The sequence below is a fragment of the Papaver somniferum genome, chromosome 2, assembly GCF_003573695.1.
Source record: "Papaver somniferum cultivar HN1 chromosome 2, ASM357369v1, whole genome shotgun sequence".
Lineage (NCBI taxonomy): Eukaryota > Viridiplantae > Streptophyta > Magnoliopsida > Ranunculales > Papaveraceae > Papaver > Papaver somniferum.
The window spans coordinates 98,841,408-98,860,346 of NC_039359.1; the positions used below are offsets into that span (position 1 = coordinate 98,841,408).

The 18,939-nt window shown below is 37.0% G+C and overlaps 1 protein-coding gene across 1 annotated transcript; it reads right to left on the minus strand.

Annotated features, from left to right (window-relative positions):
- Positions 1-6,274: 6,274 nt before the first annotated feature.
- LOC113348540 (glucan endo-1,3-beta-glucosidase 13-like) lies at positions 6,275-8,516 on the minus strand. Its single transcript, XM_026592355.1, has 3 exons — positions 8,299-8,516; positions 6,847-8,199; positions 6,275-6,582 (listed from the first exon to the last, which is right to left on the minus strand). The coding sequence occupies exons 1-3, from the start codon at positions 8,360-8,362 to the stop codon at positions 6,551-6,553; spliced, it is 1,449 nt and encodes a 482-aa protein (XP_026448140.1). The 5' UTR covers positions 8,363-8,516; the 3' UTR covers positions 6,275-6,550.
- Between the last annotated feature and the right edge of the window lie 10,423 nt (positions 8,517-18,939).

The following is an 18,939-nucleotide window of genomic DNA, read 5'->3' on the forward strand; positions in this document are numbered from 1 at the left end:
GTAATTGGTGGTGGTGATAATCGGAGGTGGTGGTGGTTGTAATCGGAAGTGGTGGGCGGTGGTGGTGGGAGTAGGTGGTTATATATATATATATATATATATAGGTGGTTATTAGGTGCGTTTTAAATTAAATTAGGATAAGAGTAGGTCCCCTCAAAAAAAAAAACCATTTCAACGCTTTAGGACACCCCTTATAACTATAGGGAGGGTGGCCTAATAAAACCATGGTCCCCTCACAAAAACCATGATCCCTAAAAAAATCATTCTTATGTTGCTTGTATAGCCTTTCGGCTCCATCTTATTTTGGGTTGTTGCATGGGAAAATTAGGTGCAGCCCCAAAAAAAGTAATATTCTTATTCTCAGGCCCACAATTAATTTTAGATACCGTGACACCCAAAATTATCCGAAATTATTAAGAATCAACACATAACTCGTTATGCATACTACGTTTTCAGGCATAACTCGTTATGCAGCCTAATTTTTCAGGGCTATAATTGGCAACGAAACTTGGATATAACATATCTAAAAATCCGCCTTGGAATTTTACAAATTTTATATCGTTGGAAATCTTTTTAAGAGAGCTATACAACGAGTACAAAAAAAAATATCAATTTTTTTTTTTTACGAAAAAAATCGAAGGTGATCATCATTTTAGGCAAAATTTTCAAAAACTTGATACATAACCATTATGCAGCCACCAAAAAAGATGCATAACACATTCTGCAGACGCATAACGAATTATGCAACCATTTTCTCGACTGCATAACAAAGTTATGCATCTATAACAAGTTATGTAGCCATTGTATTAGTGTACATAAAAAAATAGATGCATAACGCATTATGTATCTATTTTCTTGATGCATAAAAGATTGTGCAACAATTTTCTCGTTGCATAATGCATTATGCATCCGTATTTTCGGATGCATAAATGGTTATGCATCTATTTCGCAACTGCATAACATGTTATGCAGATATTATTGTAGATGCATAACATCTTTTTTTTGTTGGTTTTAATAGTGACAAAAAAGTTGCTCCATTTTTATAAATGCATAACATATTATGTGCTTTTCTTTCCCTGTATTGCACAATAGTAATATGTTCTTCTCTTTCCCTGTATTGCACAACAGTCATACATTCATTCCCGACATCAAAATCATTTCCTGTAACTTCTTCTTGCAATAACTATCTTGAACTCATCACATAACTCCAATTTCTTTCGGTTTTGCAATAGAGATGCATAACATAACTCACCGCTTTTAAGAAGTATCACGGTAATAATCTGCTTCAGCCCGAACTCATCACAGATTCGCATTCCATATCTATGTATCACCCATGTCTCTGTATTCTGTCAATCCACCACCAACCCATCTTCTCTATTTCATAGTAGCATCATCACCTTCGTTTTCATCTGAGCCACGAACCCATTCTTAATATTCATCGGCAGAATCGTCGATTAAACCCTAACCTTCATCTCTTTATCTCCGAAATCAGCATCATCATCTCTTCTCCTGTATCTCGATCTGCTTCAACTCTGGTTTCTTCAAAACTCAGAAAATCCTTCTCAGTCACCATCTTAATCTCACTATCAACAAACCCTTATTCCATTTCGGTCTTGATTCAACAACAAACACCCACTTTCTTTGTTCATCACCGTCTTCAATTTTTTCTCCCTGAGTTCCATTTCTCGATCTCAAAATTCTACCTCTTGATCTCAAAAAACTTCTCTCGGTTCAGATCCCCTTCTCAGATTCCTTCTTGAACTCCAATTTCTCAATTCAATTACCATAGCAAAACCCTAGACAAATCCCATTTCTTCTCTGATTGATTTCGAATCCAAAAAAAATTATATTAGGAAAGAAGAATAAAAGAAGTAATGAAAGAAAAACGAGGAAGAATAAGGGAAGAAACAATTTTAGAAATTCTGGGTGTGGGAGAAATTTTCACCGAGGAAATGGGTGTGCGCCTGAAGTTTTTTGTCTATGAGTTTGACAGTGGGAGAAATCTGAAAAATGGGTGTGACTGTAGTTTTCACTTGTTGCATTTGCCTTAAGTTTTTTTTTGTGGTGCTTGTAATAAACAACTGAATTTTGGCAACTGGGATTGAATCATTTTTCTTATTTTTGACAAGCTTTTCTTGCAATATAATTATTAAATTTCCAACGAGAAAAAAAAGAGAGGAGGTGGTTCTTCTGTCAAAGCTCTTTAACACAACTGAATCTCCAAAGAGAATCAACCTGCATATCGTAGCCAACATCAACGACACTGTTATAAAAATTTCAAACTTCGTGAACTCATTGATGAAGATACAAAATGTTGGAACAAATTAAATCTTATTTTCAAGTAGGAGCAAGTGAAAAAAAATATTTTCCAATAGAATCTCAGGTGTTGGACAAGATAGACTGAGATGACCTCTTACAAGGTGGGAGATTTTCATAACAAATTTTATATATAAAGCGTCATCCAGGCCCATCAAATGAATAATATGATGCACGAAAAGAATGACTTAAATTATGGCAATGAAGGTTCCTCACAAAATCCGGCAACTCCTATGGAAGTATAGACATGACATTCTCACTCTCAATAAAAAAATATGAGACAATTCAAAACAAGATGTTAGTAGTATTTTTCCCATGTAAGTATGTTGATGTAGTATTGTTCGGTATATCCTCAACCCTCTATTACTCAAAAATGGCCAGTAGGTCTCTCAATGACTAGATTTACTTTTCGTTTTCCAACGGTAATCTATCTAACCATGCAGCTTGCACATTTGAGCATAATTGGAAAGATAGGTGTAAAAAGGTGTTTGATAAGAAGATGCAGCGTCCTAATAGAATCATCCTAAAAATCAGAAACTACGTAAAAATCATTTATTCCCTTACCTAAAAATCCATAGGCATAGGTCTAAAGACATAGAACAATGAAATAAACCCCTAACTGACTAGTTAAAAATTAATTTCTCTGTTATTGGTGTTGCTCTAATAACTGGTGACTTAAAGGGAGATATCGTCGCCGAAATGACTTTCTCAATAAGAGATATAGATGTGATGCAGGTTGAAGCTATGGTTTTCGAAGATACGTCTTTCTAACTACGGCATACACCTTCACAATATCTGATCCTTATCCTTAATCTTAGGATGCGATCTTAATTATTACTCCGTTCTTTGATCTCCGACCATGTTTTCGGTAATGCAAAGTTAGGGTTTCTTCATTATCTTCTAAGTCGATTGTGGTTTAATGGCGGTTTAGAAGAGAATCAAAGAGAGAGGAGAGAAAATTTTCTGAAGTTTAATTTCTATTATCAGAATGAACTCGTTTACATCATCATCCTTTCTGGTTATTTATTATACATGATATGAACACGACACTTACATGCATATGACTAAGCACGTGAAAGCTTAGACTTGATAGTTTTCCGCTTTGTGCTTGTACCGACCTGGGATAGCTTTCCAGGCCTCCCTTCATCTGATAACATCGAGAATTTTCTTAGCTCTACACCTGGACTCATGTATTCCGCGCATATCTCAGTGTTTATGTCTCGTTCGGTCGCTTATAGCTCGATCCTTGGACATCTGGATTAGGTCTTCGACATCTGACCTTGAGTCTTATTTCATGTCTCAACTATATTACTCTTCAGCTGTCAGTTCTCGGGTAGATGCTATATTTTGTTATCTACATATTTGCACTGAATTTAATTAAAGTAAGTTTGTATACTTCTTTAATTAAACTCATAGTTGGTTCGGTCCCAGACTTTAATTATATACCAAGTGTACATCTTGTGGTTATCATATTCTTGATAGTCTCTGTCTATATTAGATCACACAAGGAGCTTGAATAGGTTGATACGAAAAAATTATGGAGTACTTGATACCCTCGTCATTTTACCATTCTTCAGTTGATACTTTAATTTTGTACTATAAGAGAAATGTTCCAGACTTGTAATAAGAAATTACAAGAATGCAACAGATGATCAACCTCTTCATCTAGAATGTTGCATAAATAACACAAAGTTGGAGAAATTTCACAACCTCTCATGTTCAAATTGTTAATCGTGGGTATTATGTTCTAAACTGCAAGCCAAGCGAACATTTACACATTTGGAGGTACAAATGTATCCCAAACAGCTTTGTAAGGAATGTAGCGGACCAGGTGTTGTTTATTGGTTATCCAAGAGTATATATCTCTCCTTGACAATGGATATTGGCCCCATGCCCCCATATATATATTATACTGTATCATCTTCATCTGACGGTGAAGGTGGATCCCCCAAGATTTGCAGTAGTCTCTTTAACTCAGCAATGACTCGTGGAGCTTTTTTTTTGCTGCCTTAGTTGAATTTTTTACCTGCCATTTTCAATGAGATTTGCTGCCTTAGTTAAAATCATTGAGATTTTATTGTTTGCATATTCTTTCATCACGACTTACAACTTCCTTATAAGCATGAGGCTCAAACACCTATATGCATATCACGAAGTCAGGTTTAAAAGAAATTTCATTTCTAACCCTTTTACTTCTCCAAAGATAAGTTTTTGGTTCATATTCAGCTAAATACCAAGACTCACTGGTCGAAGGAATATAAAGAGGTTCATCAACAAATCTCTTGTGAAAATCGGATTTTTAAGGAGAAATATTTTCAAAAACTCATCATCATTTTGATTATGAATTTGTCTCTGTCAGTATTCAAGCGAAAGACGAAGGTCCATAATTCGGATTCTGGTTAAATCTTCACCTAAAGTTAGATAATGGCCATAACTGACTTTTTAGGCAAAGCCACGGGGCTAGATGGTGGGACTCTAGTTAGCAATTCGGAATTCGACGTACAAGTTTACGCCGATTCGTAAAAATCAATTTCGGTCAAATATCTGGTCAATGGTTTGTGATTCTGCAGTAATTGGAATGGCGTACGTCCGTGTATAACTTGTTTTAAATATATGAATTCAGCACATAAAATTCGGCCATATCAAATTAGTTTTTGGCACATCATAACATGGAAATGTAATTCTAGTGAAGTATATATGGTTTCATATAAAAAAAATACTCCCTCCGTTCCTTTTTAATATGATGGTTTCTATAAATAAATGTTTCAAAAAAAGGCTAGTTTCCTAATTGGAAAAATCAAATATTAATTTAATTTTTTGGGATCACTTTTTTATTAACTTCTTTTGATGACAAGTGTCATTTGGACCATTTCACTTACTTCTTTTGCTGTCATGGAGGACCATTTCACTTCACTTCTTTTATTGACAAGTGTTATGAGGACCAATTTCAATGATTAGTTCTCTTAATTTCCTTAAATTTCTCAAAAACACAAAACCAACCTATTAAAAAAGAACGGAGGGAGTATATAAATAAAAAATTAACAACACGTAGCCGAATGGTCGCCAGTTTAGTAAGTTAGAGAGAGATGTCAAAGGGATCAAACCCCTCCAATAGCAAAAAAATTTATCTTCAGAGTTCCATACATATGCCAATAAAACGCGAACTGAGGCGTTCTTGAACTATTCGCGAGTTGTTTGACGAATCGCTAACTAAGTCTGGAACAACCAAGGGCTTCATCTCTGATCTTGCTTAAAAGATTTTAAAATCAAAATTAGTAGGAAAAAATCACCTCCCCAACTTTCTTATAATTTGAGGTCTTAATACCAAATTAAGTTTTTCTATACTACTCAGATTAAGTAGTTTTTTCTTTGTTTTAGATACTCATGATCCTGGATCGTTTGGTGACTTTCCTTTTACCTTTTACATATGTTTCTTAAGAGTCTAGGATTCTCTCCATGACTCTAATCCATTGACAAACAAGTTTTCTTTTCTTGTTTCTGTTTATAATTGTCCGTTCAATTTACCTTCATTGAAAGATTTTATAATCTGTCCCTTCTCTATCTTCTTTCTCATAATGGAAATCAAAATTGTGGGCATGAACTCTAAATAATGCAGGGTAGGTCGATTGTCATCAGCAACTGACTTGGATATTACACAGCACACACTACCCTCCACCAGTTTCAACCCAAACTTAGATTTAACTTCTAGATTTGGTTGAAATTTTCAGTACAGTAAATTACACCTTTAAAGGAACATTTCAGTTCAATCCAACGTTCTTTATGTCATTTTCTGCATTGCAGATTCTAGAGAGCCAAAAGAAAAGAACAAAAAGCAAAAAATAAAAAAATAAAAAATAAAAACATAAAGAGCATTATCATCTATCATCATATGAAAGCAACTCGGCAGAGATGCATCATCATAATCAAAGAGAGTTCAGACTCCAAACTTAAAAACAGGTTACTGCAAGAAAATAAATACTCTATATATTAGCTCTCACTACAAGCAAGATAGTTTCGTATAGAACCGTAGATAAGAATAATTACAAACGAAAAGAGATCAAATAAATTCTCAACTGCCACTCCCAACCACTACTGCTACAACTAGATATATATTAAAGACGAAAGAAACACGAACCCTAAAATACCCTTATTTACTATAAGAGATAAATATATTTCCCCCCTAAACATCAATTCTTCTCAACTACCATAATCATCATCAACCTCGTCTCCTTCTCTAGTTCGTGGGGAGCTCACATTTCCCAAACTCTGCAATACAAACAAGAAATAATTGTTAGTATTTTATAAACCAATTAAACAAAATAAACAATAGACTAGAGAATTGCCAAATTAGTTAACTGATGATGTTGCGCCCGGTGCTCAATAATAATAAAGTATGCATTTGTGTTCCCGAAGCGGGACAGGTTAAGCATGCGCGAAGATATGAAAGTGCACCCAGCGCATTTTAAAAAGATGATGCCAAATATAAGAAAAAAAACACAATGAGAGGGGAAGGAGAATAGAGATACGTACTGGGAGTCTGAGTGACAACATATGCAGCACCACCAAAATCACAAGTACCAACCGCACGGCTATTCTTCTGATAATAGCTATTCATAGCAAAGGAAGCATGCGCTTCAAGAGTATTGGGACTATAGCATGCAGCGCCAGGCTGAATTGAATGACAATCAGCACCACCTTCACCACAGGCATAATCTAATGCATTCTGCAATTTCTCTTCCCCAGACTTATCATTTGCTACACACCATGTATGTCCAGAAGAACTTGTGGAAACCCCACCAGTACCACCAATACCACCACCACTGGTACTACTGTTACTGTTTCCGCCCCCGCCACCACTCACTGGTGCTGACTGTCTCTTCCCACCCTTCCATGCTTTCAAACCTTCTTCTGTTAATGGGATGTTGTAGACCTTTTGCTGATTTGGGTAGAACAATCCGTAGTTTTTCTCTGATGTTGGACCTGTTTTCTGGTTCTCGTTGAACATAGCAAATAGATAAACATCAAGAACTGAGTTGGATTTTAATGGAGTGCCACCACCAGTGAGAACCCTTTTGACTAGATTTCCATTATAATCAGCAGCATTTTCTTGTGATGCACCAATCTCGTTCTTGTCACCATTGGAAGGCCAGCCAGTTTCAGAAACAACCACTTTCAGATCATTGTATTTTAATGCAGACATTGCAGCGAAAATAGCATCAATTTGAGCATCAAAGAGATTGAAATAACGAAGCCCATTTCCTGAATCAACAACACCTGGATTCTCTCTGAATAATGCGTAGTCTAATGAAATAACATCAGAATTTGCTGCGTATGCGAAGAATGGATAAACATTAACCATTAAGTAAGAACCAGCGGACCTGAGAAATTCAAACATGGGTTTCATTACAGGTTCGATCAACTCTGTTTTGAATGATCCAGCTGAAGATGGGTATGAATTTTGAAGAGCACTCAATGCTACAGGAGATGAAACTTTAATAGCTTTATCTAGATTTAACTTAACCAGAGCTGAATGAATGTTTTTCATGGCGGGTACTAAGAAATTGGTTGTATTTGCAGGATCTACAAAGACTTCATTTCCAACAGCTATAGCTTCGATTTGGGTTTTTGGGTAATGAGCAGCAATGTTTTCCTGGACCCATGAGTTAGCAAAAGACGGTTTCTTTGCTACTGAAGAAAGAAGTTCATTTGGGATTGCAACAACTAACTTGATTCCGGAATCAGCAAAAGCTTTAACAACTGTTGGATCAGAGTCATAGAGTTTAGCTCTGTTAATTCCTTGAGATTTCATCAGTTCCACTACTTTTGTTGGTTCAGGTAGATCATTGGCTATTCTACCATAGTTTACTCCTACTAAACCTCCATCTGCAAATGTAGCAAAAAAATGAAAAAATCATTAGAAACTCCTTGAACATCAAGAAATAGGAATCAAAACAAAAGGGTTTTCTTCTTCTTTTTTTTTACCTGCAAGAACTGAGGATATAAAGAGCAAGATGAAATAGGAAACGGTGGTCATGAAATGACCCATTGTGGCTATGGTTTGAGAGAGTGTGAGAAACAGAGTCTTCTTCTTTTTTCTTTGATTGTCTACAGACTCTGTTTTGTATAAAGAACTAAAGCTCCAAGACCACAACACTACAACTCTGGTTTTATAGCCGAGAAAGAAGAAGAAAAGAGTGGAGAATGCGGGGGATAAAGAGTAGTGCTTGCGGAAATGTCTAAATGGGAAATATATGGGACGACGTGTACAACAATTCTGAACCTTTATTAATGTAGGTGGACAACACTTGACCTATACGTGAGTTGTGATGACTTGATGATCAGTAACGGCCGTTAAGATCGATACTGTGTGATGTCTGATTTGGTTCGTACTGGTGGGTCAACAAATTGGAAGGAAGTAGGAAAAGAAGTTGAGAAAAACGAGGATGTTTGTTAGTGGGCCCGATTTTAGCTGACCTTATTCGCTGCAGAAATTTGAGGGCAACAAAAAAAGACCCACCACCTGGCGGTTTCTCAATCCCACTCTTCTCCCAACGACGGAACTAACCCCACAAAATACGTAACTCGAAACTGAAGGAGTAATTCAACTGTACAATTAGCTTATCAAACACGAGGCACAAGTCATTAAGACGGTACACGTGTGTATTTCTACAATCATATCGTACGATTGTACTGTTACAACGTTCTCTGCATAGTGGGAAATGTTAGCCGTTAGGTTAGTGATGGATGGGGGACAGATGAGGGTAGGTGGGGTAAAGGGAAAGAAGAAAGTGAAACTACATGATACGTACAAGTCTTGCAGTAGTCGGATAGTAGTAAGCGGACTATGTGCAGAATTTCTGCACGTTACGGTACAGCTGGGGTTTGTTTGGCAGTGAATTAGTTCAGCGACAAGGAGAAAGAAGAAATAAAACCCGTACTCAATATGTTATTGGATACGGATCTTTGTAAGAGTTACCCACGTGATCCGAATTGATGTCGGTGATATTGAAGTTTGTCATTTAGGTCTGGGTTTATTTTCCAATGAAAATCGTTGTGTACACGAAGCAAAACATTTACAGATGTAAGGCATACACGGTAAGGGCGAGAATGCCGAGGGGATTATTCATGCAGGATTTTGAATCCCCGGTGAAAAGTTGAATATTCTGTATTCTTTGTGCGTTTCCCAGATGGAACTTTGGACTTTTGTTGAAGAAAACGAACTTAACTTTTGAACTATCGGGGAGGAGAAATTCTCCACAGACTATACGAAGTTGCATGTATGTTTACATACACGATGTTACGTGCTTGCATAACAGATCATGGTTTTGACATCAATGAAGATGAAAGGGATAATTAGATGGTCTGTGGAATAGTTTTTCGGTATCGTTAGAGGGACGTCGAATCTCCGGTATCATCAAAAGGACACCAAGACCTCTCTGTTAGAAACACTAACAACATTTTATCTAATAATTCTCTGGTTTTTTCATTCATGGATAACAAATATATACACTCTGAGAGAAGTTACATAACTGACATAAGAACTTCAGGAACTAGGGAATAACTGCACAGGAAATACCAAACACATGTTGCAATAGTCAATCAAATAAGTTAGTGGTTAGTCGAGTCTTAGCAGTAACTCATATTTTTCAGGGGTGTAGTTGTTTGATTTATTCTTTCTGTACTATTAGGCTAGTCGTGGTTGTTCTGATCCTATTTCTTAGCTATTGTAAGGCTTTATATAGCCATCTCTTTTCTATCAATGAATAACAAGGAATACAGAGTTTCCTATACATTCTTGTCTCTAGATTTGGTATTAGATCCATCTAGAGCTGGCTTATCAGAAAAAGAGTGTGAGTTTTCTTTTCAGAGTGTGAAAGATTTGTGAGTGTGAGAAGCAACAACTTTTCTTTGAGTGAAGAATGGCGACAGAAAGTACTTTTGTTCAACCATCAATTCCAAAGTTTGATGGGTTTTATGATCATTGGTCCATGTTGATGGAGAATTTTCTTAGATCAAAGGAGTATTGGGGTATATTAGAAGAAGGAATCCCAACTGTTGCACCAGGAGTGAAAACTTTTCCATCGTAGTTGCTACACCAGATTATTTTGAGAAACCCAATCAAAGGAATACTCGCTTGATAAGTTGGTGGTACCAAATAATTTTTTTCTGGAAAAAATGGTACCTTCTCCTGTTTTGTAGATTCTTTAAAGATAGAAAAGAAATCAACACTGTCAAGGGAAACATGATTTGTAAGAGTAGAATGCACCACTTCGCCTTTCTCTTCTGTATGTTCTTCAAAAATATTAAAGAAATCAAAAATATGAAAACACGCATTATTTGGAGATTTAGTGCGAGTAATTTCTTTGTCTTCTATAAAGATGTTGAAGAAATCTGTTGGATAACAACCGCCTATCCGGTAAAATTCTTCCATTGACTGGCGATATGCATTTTGAGCCTTCCACAATTCTTCCATAGCCTGACATCGTTGAATACATTCTTTCATCAGATTTTTTGTTCCGATGCACCACTGAGAGAGTTCTTGAGAATCTATTTGTCGCAACATTTATTTTAAAAAATAACTAGAAACACTATTTTTCATAATCTTGTACTCAGCGGAAGACGATAAACCTGCTCCTGATGCCACTTGTTATGTGCTTGCATAACAGATCATGGATTTGACAATTAATGAAGATGAAAGGGATAATTAGATGGTTTGCGGAATAGTTTTTCGGTATTGTTAGAGGGACGCCGGACCTCCAGTATCATCAAAGGGACACCAAGACCTCTCTGTTAGAAACGCTAACAACGTTTTATCTAATAATTCTCTGGTTTCTTCATTCATGGATATAAAATATATATATATATCGAGAGAAGTTACATAACTGACATAATAACTTCCTAACTAGGGAATAACTGCACAGGAAATATCAAACACAATGGTTATCTAAAGATAACCGTACACAGGATTCTAGTAAATCTTAAACACTAACAATATAAAGAAAACTAAAACTCTAAACTAATAATAATACATCCACTAATTAATTACGGCACCTACAACGCGTCACATAACACACGATTGTTGGATGGGTGCTAGGATTGCTTGGGCGGATACAAAGCAAGCTTTTCTTGACAGACAAGTTTGATATCCAATTAGAAATATAGATGCAGATCCAATCTTGTACTTAGAAGGTCATGGTGCGAAAAATAAACATCATAGGGCCTTTTAAAAGGCCAAGTATACAACAGTAAGTAAAAAATGTTAATGATTTGCAAAATTATAAACAACAGTGTACTAGATAAAACCTGAAGTTAAACAGAAGCAGTAACTCTTTTTGTTAATGTCCACTTACAAGAAAAAAAATATCAAAAGGAAAAGTCAAAACATATAGTCATGGTTATATCAAGATATTTATGTATATGATAAAAATACAAGTATAAGTATAATCCAAGCGCTGGTAAATAGCAAAAACAGTTCAACAGCCTAGTGGATTGGTGTACTTCAACACCACTTCAGCATCTCTCCAAGTGACTATCTCCAATCCTTTCTCCAAGGTCACGCATTCGAGTTCTTTCAAGAGCAAAATTTTCTTTTTTGAAATGTTGAACTGGACTGGGCTTGGAGTTGAATGCTCTCCAAGGCCATCTCTCCAAGGTCACGCTCGAGTTCTTCCAAGAGCAAAATTTTCTTTTTTGAAATGTTGAACTGGACTGGGCTTGGAGCTGAATGTAAGTGCACGTCGTATGGGATAAAAGGCCCTCAACAGAGCTGAGTCATGTCCGGTCGCACCGCCTCAGGCCCGGCTCTGTATAGATGTTTCCTCAAAATTAAATTTGTCTTTCCTGTAAGCTTTGGAATTGCATCTGCAACACCATCATAGTTATTAGCAAAAAAAAAAAAAATCTTTGCTAATAACTGAATATCTCGCATATGTTTTCTATTCTCCCAGCGAACAAGTGACTGATCAGCTACAATGGATTTAATCATCATCTCTGCATATTCTTCAATATGAATATCACGAAGCTTTAGTGATATGGTCCAAGATAGTGCTTCCCTTACAGCTAAGCATTCACCCTCCTCGGGACCGACTGCATGGACTTTGCTCCTTCGCAATCACCTGTGCAGTTGCGTATAATTAGACCAGGACCCACTTCTTTACATTCATAATCAAAAGAAGCATCAACATTAATTTTACTAATTCTGGGCTAAGGAGCTTTCCAATTATTTGAATTGTGTACGATAACAGTGGAGTACCATGCACTAGAGTTAATCAAACTATTATGCAAGTGAAATTTGATTATGTTACCAGTGTTGAGAGGATTAAGAAGTTTGTTTTGAAAAACAAACTCACGCCTCTCTTTCCAAATCACCCATCAACCTATCATAAGAGTATTTCTCCATTCTTCATATTCTTCTTAATTTCTTATATCTAATTCAGTGAACCAAGCAGTACACAATCTCTCTACTGAATTAAATTGTTGTGTAACAACATCGATATTAATATTGATCATTATCCATGAGGCTCTAGCATGATCACACTCTAGCAGTAAATGGAACAAAGTTTCTTCTTTCTTATTGCAGATACCACAAGTAACATCAATATCAGTTCGATAGGTATCCAGCTTCATTTTGGTATGAGCAATATCTTGTATACATTTCCAGATGAATAATAAGACTTTATGTGGAACTTTACATCTCCACAAAGATTTCCGGATAGAAGAATTTCCTGCGAAGTCAGCAGTTGAGTTGTTAGGCCACGTAGGATTTATATACTAGTTTTTATGAAGAATCCTTCTTCAACGGGAGTGTGAAGATCGAATGTGAAGTGGGGTATCTACCGTTTATTTTAAACATCCTTTTAAGTGATCCTCTGCTTTTAGAGGTTCTTTTAGAGGATATAATCATCCTAATCATCAATATCTACCATTATCAATAGAAAAATAAAATATTTTGCTTTAAATCAATGGTTTTAAAATTTTCTAACCAATGGAAAGTTTTAGTTGGTCGGAGATGTTTTAGTTTTACCTCTTTTATATAAGGAGAATTTAATCTCACATCCGTAAGAAAGACAAACACATACGATGCACAACACATGCCTATTGGATATGCTCTAAATTGCTACCCGCTCTAGTAATCCTGGTATCCACCTTTAGTAATCATGCTAAAATCATGCATTCAAAGGGTATAATTATGGTTTGAATTTTGGATGTGTTTGTGCTGTTGCGAAGAACAGAAAGAACAAAGTGCTACCGAAGACTGTTGTTAATAAACCGCGGTCATTTCTCGGTTTTGCAACAATCTTTTCAGCGACAGATCAACGGTTACAGCAGTAGGTTACTTTTATCGTTAATTGTAACAGCGGGTTTGCAACACTTTTCGTACGTTCCAAATTTCCGGTTTTATTCGATTTCTCTCATATTCATCGTGTGTAAGCACTTTTGAGCAATGAATATGAATTTCGAGTGTGTTTCCAACATGAGGAGCTAAACCCAATCTTTGGGGAGACGGAGAAATCTATTTTTCCAATAAAAAAGTGGTATATCTTTGTGCAATCTTATTGATGATTATTTTCCTAGATTAAAAATTGATTTTATGATTTTTGTTAAGCAATTGTGTTTTCTATTGATGGAGCATGCTTAGACTAGGTTTTTGATGTCCCATGCTTTCGATTAACAATTGTTATTTCTAAAAAATTACTTTTGCAATAATTTGGAATCAACTTGAACGTGTGAATTGCATGATTATTAGTGAATTTAAATCACTTTGATATTCGTAAATAGTGGAATCATTAGTCCCAGTCTCCTTACAATTTTCACATCAATTTTTATCTGAGTTTGCTATTTTTAGTTTTAAAATTATATCTAAAATCTATTTTCACAAGTCTTGAACGAATTTCTTATTACCACTTTCTATAACACATCAATTTTTGGCGCCACCAACGCGAACTTGTTTAAGTTTAGATGTTTAGTAGGTTTTGTTTTTGTTTTTAGTAGTATGTTATTATTATTATTATGAAAGATACCACCATGGGCATTTTATTAGAAAAAATAAATATGTTCAATATACATCATCAGTGGTGGGTGTAGGTATCCGAGCAACAACCTGAGCCCATATTCTGAATAATAATTCTTAATCTATGAAATAGAGAACCTCATTTTTAGAGTTACTGTGATGATTAGCCATACAGTTCTCCAACCTCTTCAAAAATACTGTGGCGTCACCACTGATTCCACCAAAAGTTGTAAAAGCTATAATGCCAAAACCATATTCTTGTTCAGTACACTTGGGCAAATACTTATTGCGTTTATGCGTAGTGGCCTCTGAGATGGCTTGGTCGGGTGAAAAGTTGCGATATCTACTATTAGAAAATGGTGAAACAACAGTGATGTCGAAACAAAAATCTTGGTCATTCTCTTAATTGTATACTAATACATCTGTAGGTATCAACCCATAATTTGCACCATTTAGGAAGCCAAGTGATACCTCTTTTCGTTCCGCAACCCTAGCTTTATAGCACATATCACTAATTAAGTCCCAAACAAGTTCATGTCTGAATTTTAATCCCACATCCTTGGCGCAGTGTAAAACATGATCACCGTAGATGTCCAGAGCCGTCTACAACTAGTATAATGATCATCCTCACTGAAGAGGGGTATACCCAATCTGTAACAAAGCATTAATTTGAACTTCCTTGTCCCAATAGCCTGGTTAAGTCCACTGATGGGTATAAAGAGCAGGTAATCTTGAGCCTGTTTCTCCTTGTTGCAATTCCATGGCGCTGAGTCTCGTTCTGACAAGTTGAATTGGTTGGGTATCTCCCTAACTACGACTTTGAAGTAATGCACTGCCAGTGAACACATGGGATGAGAGGCTGTGTATTTAATGCTGGAAAACAACACTAAAATTGGGAACTTAATAGTGACTCAAAAATAATATTTTGTAGATGCTTAGTTTGGGAACATGAAGCAAGGAAACAGTAGTTAATGGTGTCTGACATGGTGTAGATATCAAGTCCACCATCTTTAATGGGTAGGGACACCATGCGTTGTTGAAGTTTCCCAAGTCATGCAACATCACCTACGATCAAGTGTCTCAGAGACTGCATAAGGTGTTGATTGGTGGTCCTCATTGTAAAATAGATTTTTGAGACACTTGTACAATTACGCAATAGAAGCAATTCAGATTGGGGATCTTTCAATATCTTTACAAACTCCATTAACCCAATTTTTTTGTTGACCCTACTAAGTACTAAGTTGCTTCAGAATTGTGTGTTCAAACTAACAGGTGCTCCCAGCAATTTAACGCCCTCGGATGGCATACTTATATGAGCAGGAAAGACATCTTCAACCAGACCTCTAGGATCAACTGTAGTCCAAAACATCTTAGTCTTATGAATGTTAAGATATAGCGCCCTCTAGACTTACCTTCTGACTGAATTATCCTCAGAGCTTTATCTACTTATAGGGTATCTCCTACGATTGTGTCATCCTCGAGATACCAATCATGCAAGTCAAGCTTACATTGTGCAGCGTATGAGTCACAGGAGGGTGAAGAGTTAAGTCAAAGAGCAGTGGTCGTAATGGGTCTCCTTGTTGAACACCCTGTGTTGATGATAAGATAAACTTATTCTAATACAATTTTGCAGGTGTTCTGAAGCAGAATTCGACCCACCTGGATATGTTGGAACACCTGGATCTAGCTTCTCTTAGCATTATTGACCGGTCTACAAGGTTGAATGTGTTTCTAAATTCAATGAGGAGCACTGACATACTGCAGTCACTTTATTTGTGCTCCAGGATTTTGTTAACTGAATGGAGAATACCTTCCCCTCCACATGGGATACCAACACCAAATAGGCATTGTGCATGAAACCTAAGATATAACTGTCGGTAACTGCTTCTGGGAAAAACGATGAAGAGACGTAAATCATGGACAATATGAGTATTCTCTACAGAAATAAACCTAATAATAAGTATGATGGGAAGGGAGAAGACGGGTTTGTAGATGAATTGCAGGGGAAGGGGAGGAGAATCTTCAAGCTTTCAATCGCCTGGAAATCACCCCCAAATCGTCGGAATCTCTCTCTCTCTTGCGTTTATTATCATTATTATTATTGAAAGTAAAAAAAAAATAGGTCTATTACACATCGGTAGAAGGTAGCCTAGCAACAAGCTGGGCACCTACACAACTTAAATTTCTTTTTATCATTGGAGAAAGACTATTATTACAAGAAACTAGTTGGAAGTCTAACAAGCTAAGCTCTAACAGCGTACTACTACATTAGTTAAATAGGTTGTCATGCTAGCCTACCAGCGAGCCACATGAGGAACCAACCAAGGGAGGCGAAGCGGATATGGGGATGATTATGTCGCAAAGGGGAAAGCTAACTCTACCTTCCATATCAAATTCTGCAATATTGTGACATCGGGGACTCGAACTTGGGACCTCCTGGAGCGCATTAGACCTTTGTGGAACGTGGATGGCCAGCTGAGCTAGCAACCCGTTTTTTTATTATTATTATTACTGGATAAAGAGTATTATTAAAAGAAACTAGTTGGAATGCTAACAAGCTAAGCTCCAAAAGTGTACTACTACATTAGTTGAACATGTTGTCGTGCTAGCCTACCAGCGAGCCTCATGAGGAACCAGCAAGGGGAGCCGAAGCGGATAAGGAGGCTGATTATGTCACAAGGGGAGAAATATAACTCTATCTTCATGTCAAATTTTGCAATATTGTTCCGTTGGGGACTCGAACCTTGAACCTCCTGGAGTGCATCAAACCTTTAAGGAATGGGGATGACCAGCTGAGCTAGCTACCCGTTTTTTTATTTTATTTTTATAAATGTATATTAATTTATTAGAGGTAAAAGAAAATAAGCAGCGGATTACAAGAAATTGGAAGGGAGCTGATCCACCAACTGCGCTCCAATCCCTTGCTGAGTGACAACCCATAATCTATGAAAAAGAAAATCTCCTACTTTGACATTTGCATCATGGCTAGCCATATAATTTTGCAACCTTTTCAGAAAATGTATAGTATCTCCACCAAGCTCCCCTAACGTCGTGAAGGCAAGAACACCAAACCCAAACCCTTGAGCCGCACATTTCTCCAAATATTTGTTACATTTCCGAGAGACAGCATTATAGATTGCCTGGCCAAATATTATTTTTTTATTTATTATTATTTTTATAAAAGATGCCACCCAGGGATTTTAATGAAGAAAAAAAGTAGTATTTACTTACACACGAATGAATGAGATTCGGGCAATAATTTGTGCACTAACACCCTTCTGGATAGCCAAGCCTACCCTATGAAAAAGAGAACCCCCTACTTTGTTGTTAACATCATAGTTAGCCAAACAATTCTTCAATCGCTTCAACATATTAATGAAGTCATTTCCAAGCTCCCTCAAAGTCGAAAAGGCTAGGGCATAGAAGTTATATCCATAAGACGTGTACTTGTCCAGATATTTATTGCGCGTACGCTTAATCGCCTCAGAAATTGCATGCCCCGGTGTAAATCTACGAATCCCACCTCCAGAAAAAGGTGAAACTCCAGTGAAATCAAAACAGGTGTCGAGATCGTTCTCCCAATTGGATATGAGAATGTCAGCAGTTTTGAGAGCACTATCATTTTCTGACAGAAAGCCCAAAGTTACCTCCTTTGCATCTGTAACACCTGCTTTGTAGCAAATGTCTGTAACAACATCTCTTACCAAATTGTGTCGTAACTTGAGGCCAACCTCATTGGCACAATGAAGAGCATGATCTCCGAAACATCCATTTCACGACCACAACACGAGCATATACTGTCTTTGGGGAATAAAGGAATGCCGAACCGGTACTGAGCAATGGCTCGAAACTAACGTGGATCAAGTGTCTGATTAAGCCTAGCAATAGGAATGGATTTCAAATAATCCATCTCATGGTCCAACTTTTTACTCTGCCACAAAACTTCATCCCTCGTTGTCAAAGTGAACTTGGATGTTATCTCTCTCTTAAGAACATCAAAGAACGGTATTGCCAAGGTTTTCATAGGATGTGGGGTAGTAGAGTTAATATTGAAACTAGAGAGACCACAAGCCTGCATGTACTTGTTGAGAGCATGTTGGTAATTGTGACCCGGTGCAGAAGTGTCAATGGTTCCAAAAATAGTGGTCTGCAAATGTCGTGTCTAGAGATGTAATGCCAGGTAACAATAATGGGTGGTGTCGGCCATTACCAAACCCCCGTCTTGGATAGGCAGGGTATCAAGTCTTTGTTGAAGAGGGACAAAACATGCTCCATCGCCTATGACCAAATATTGCAGATATTAAAACAAGTGTTGATCATACTGATATGTGGTTGCTTCCAAGACGTGGGGGTTGGTGGTGCATATAGTGAAATATAGTTGGACGCCAGTACAGTTGCGAAGAAGCAAGTGCTCACACTGTGGATCTTGCGGTTTCCTAACTGAGTTCATGAGATGGACAGTTTTGTCAACCCTGAACTTAACCATATCGCTGCAGTACTGGTTGTCAAGACTTATAGGGCCTCACATTAGCTTGACTCCACCAGCAGGCATGCTTATACTATCTGGAAATACCCCTTCAGTATAGCTTCGTGGATCTGTATAAGGCCAGAAA

Excerpts from the sequence above, each read along its gene's own strand:
- LOC113348540 (XM_026592355.1), bottom strand. The coding sequence starts at position 8,362 with ATGGGTCATTTCATGACCACCGTTTCCTATTTCATCTTGCTCTTTATA. Across the intron at positions 8,200-8,298 it reads TATATCCTCAGTTCTTGCAG|ATGGAGGTTTAGTAGGAGTA; the intron begins GTAAAAAAAAAG and ends CTACATTTGCAG. Across the intron at positions 6,583-6,846 it reads TGTTGTCACTCAGACTCCCA|AGTTTGGGAAATGTGAGCTC; the intron begins GTACGTATCTCT and ends TTTGTATTGCAG.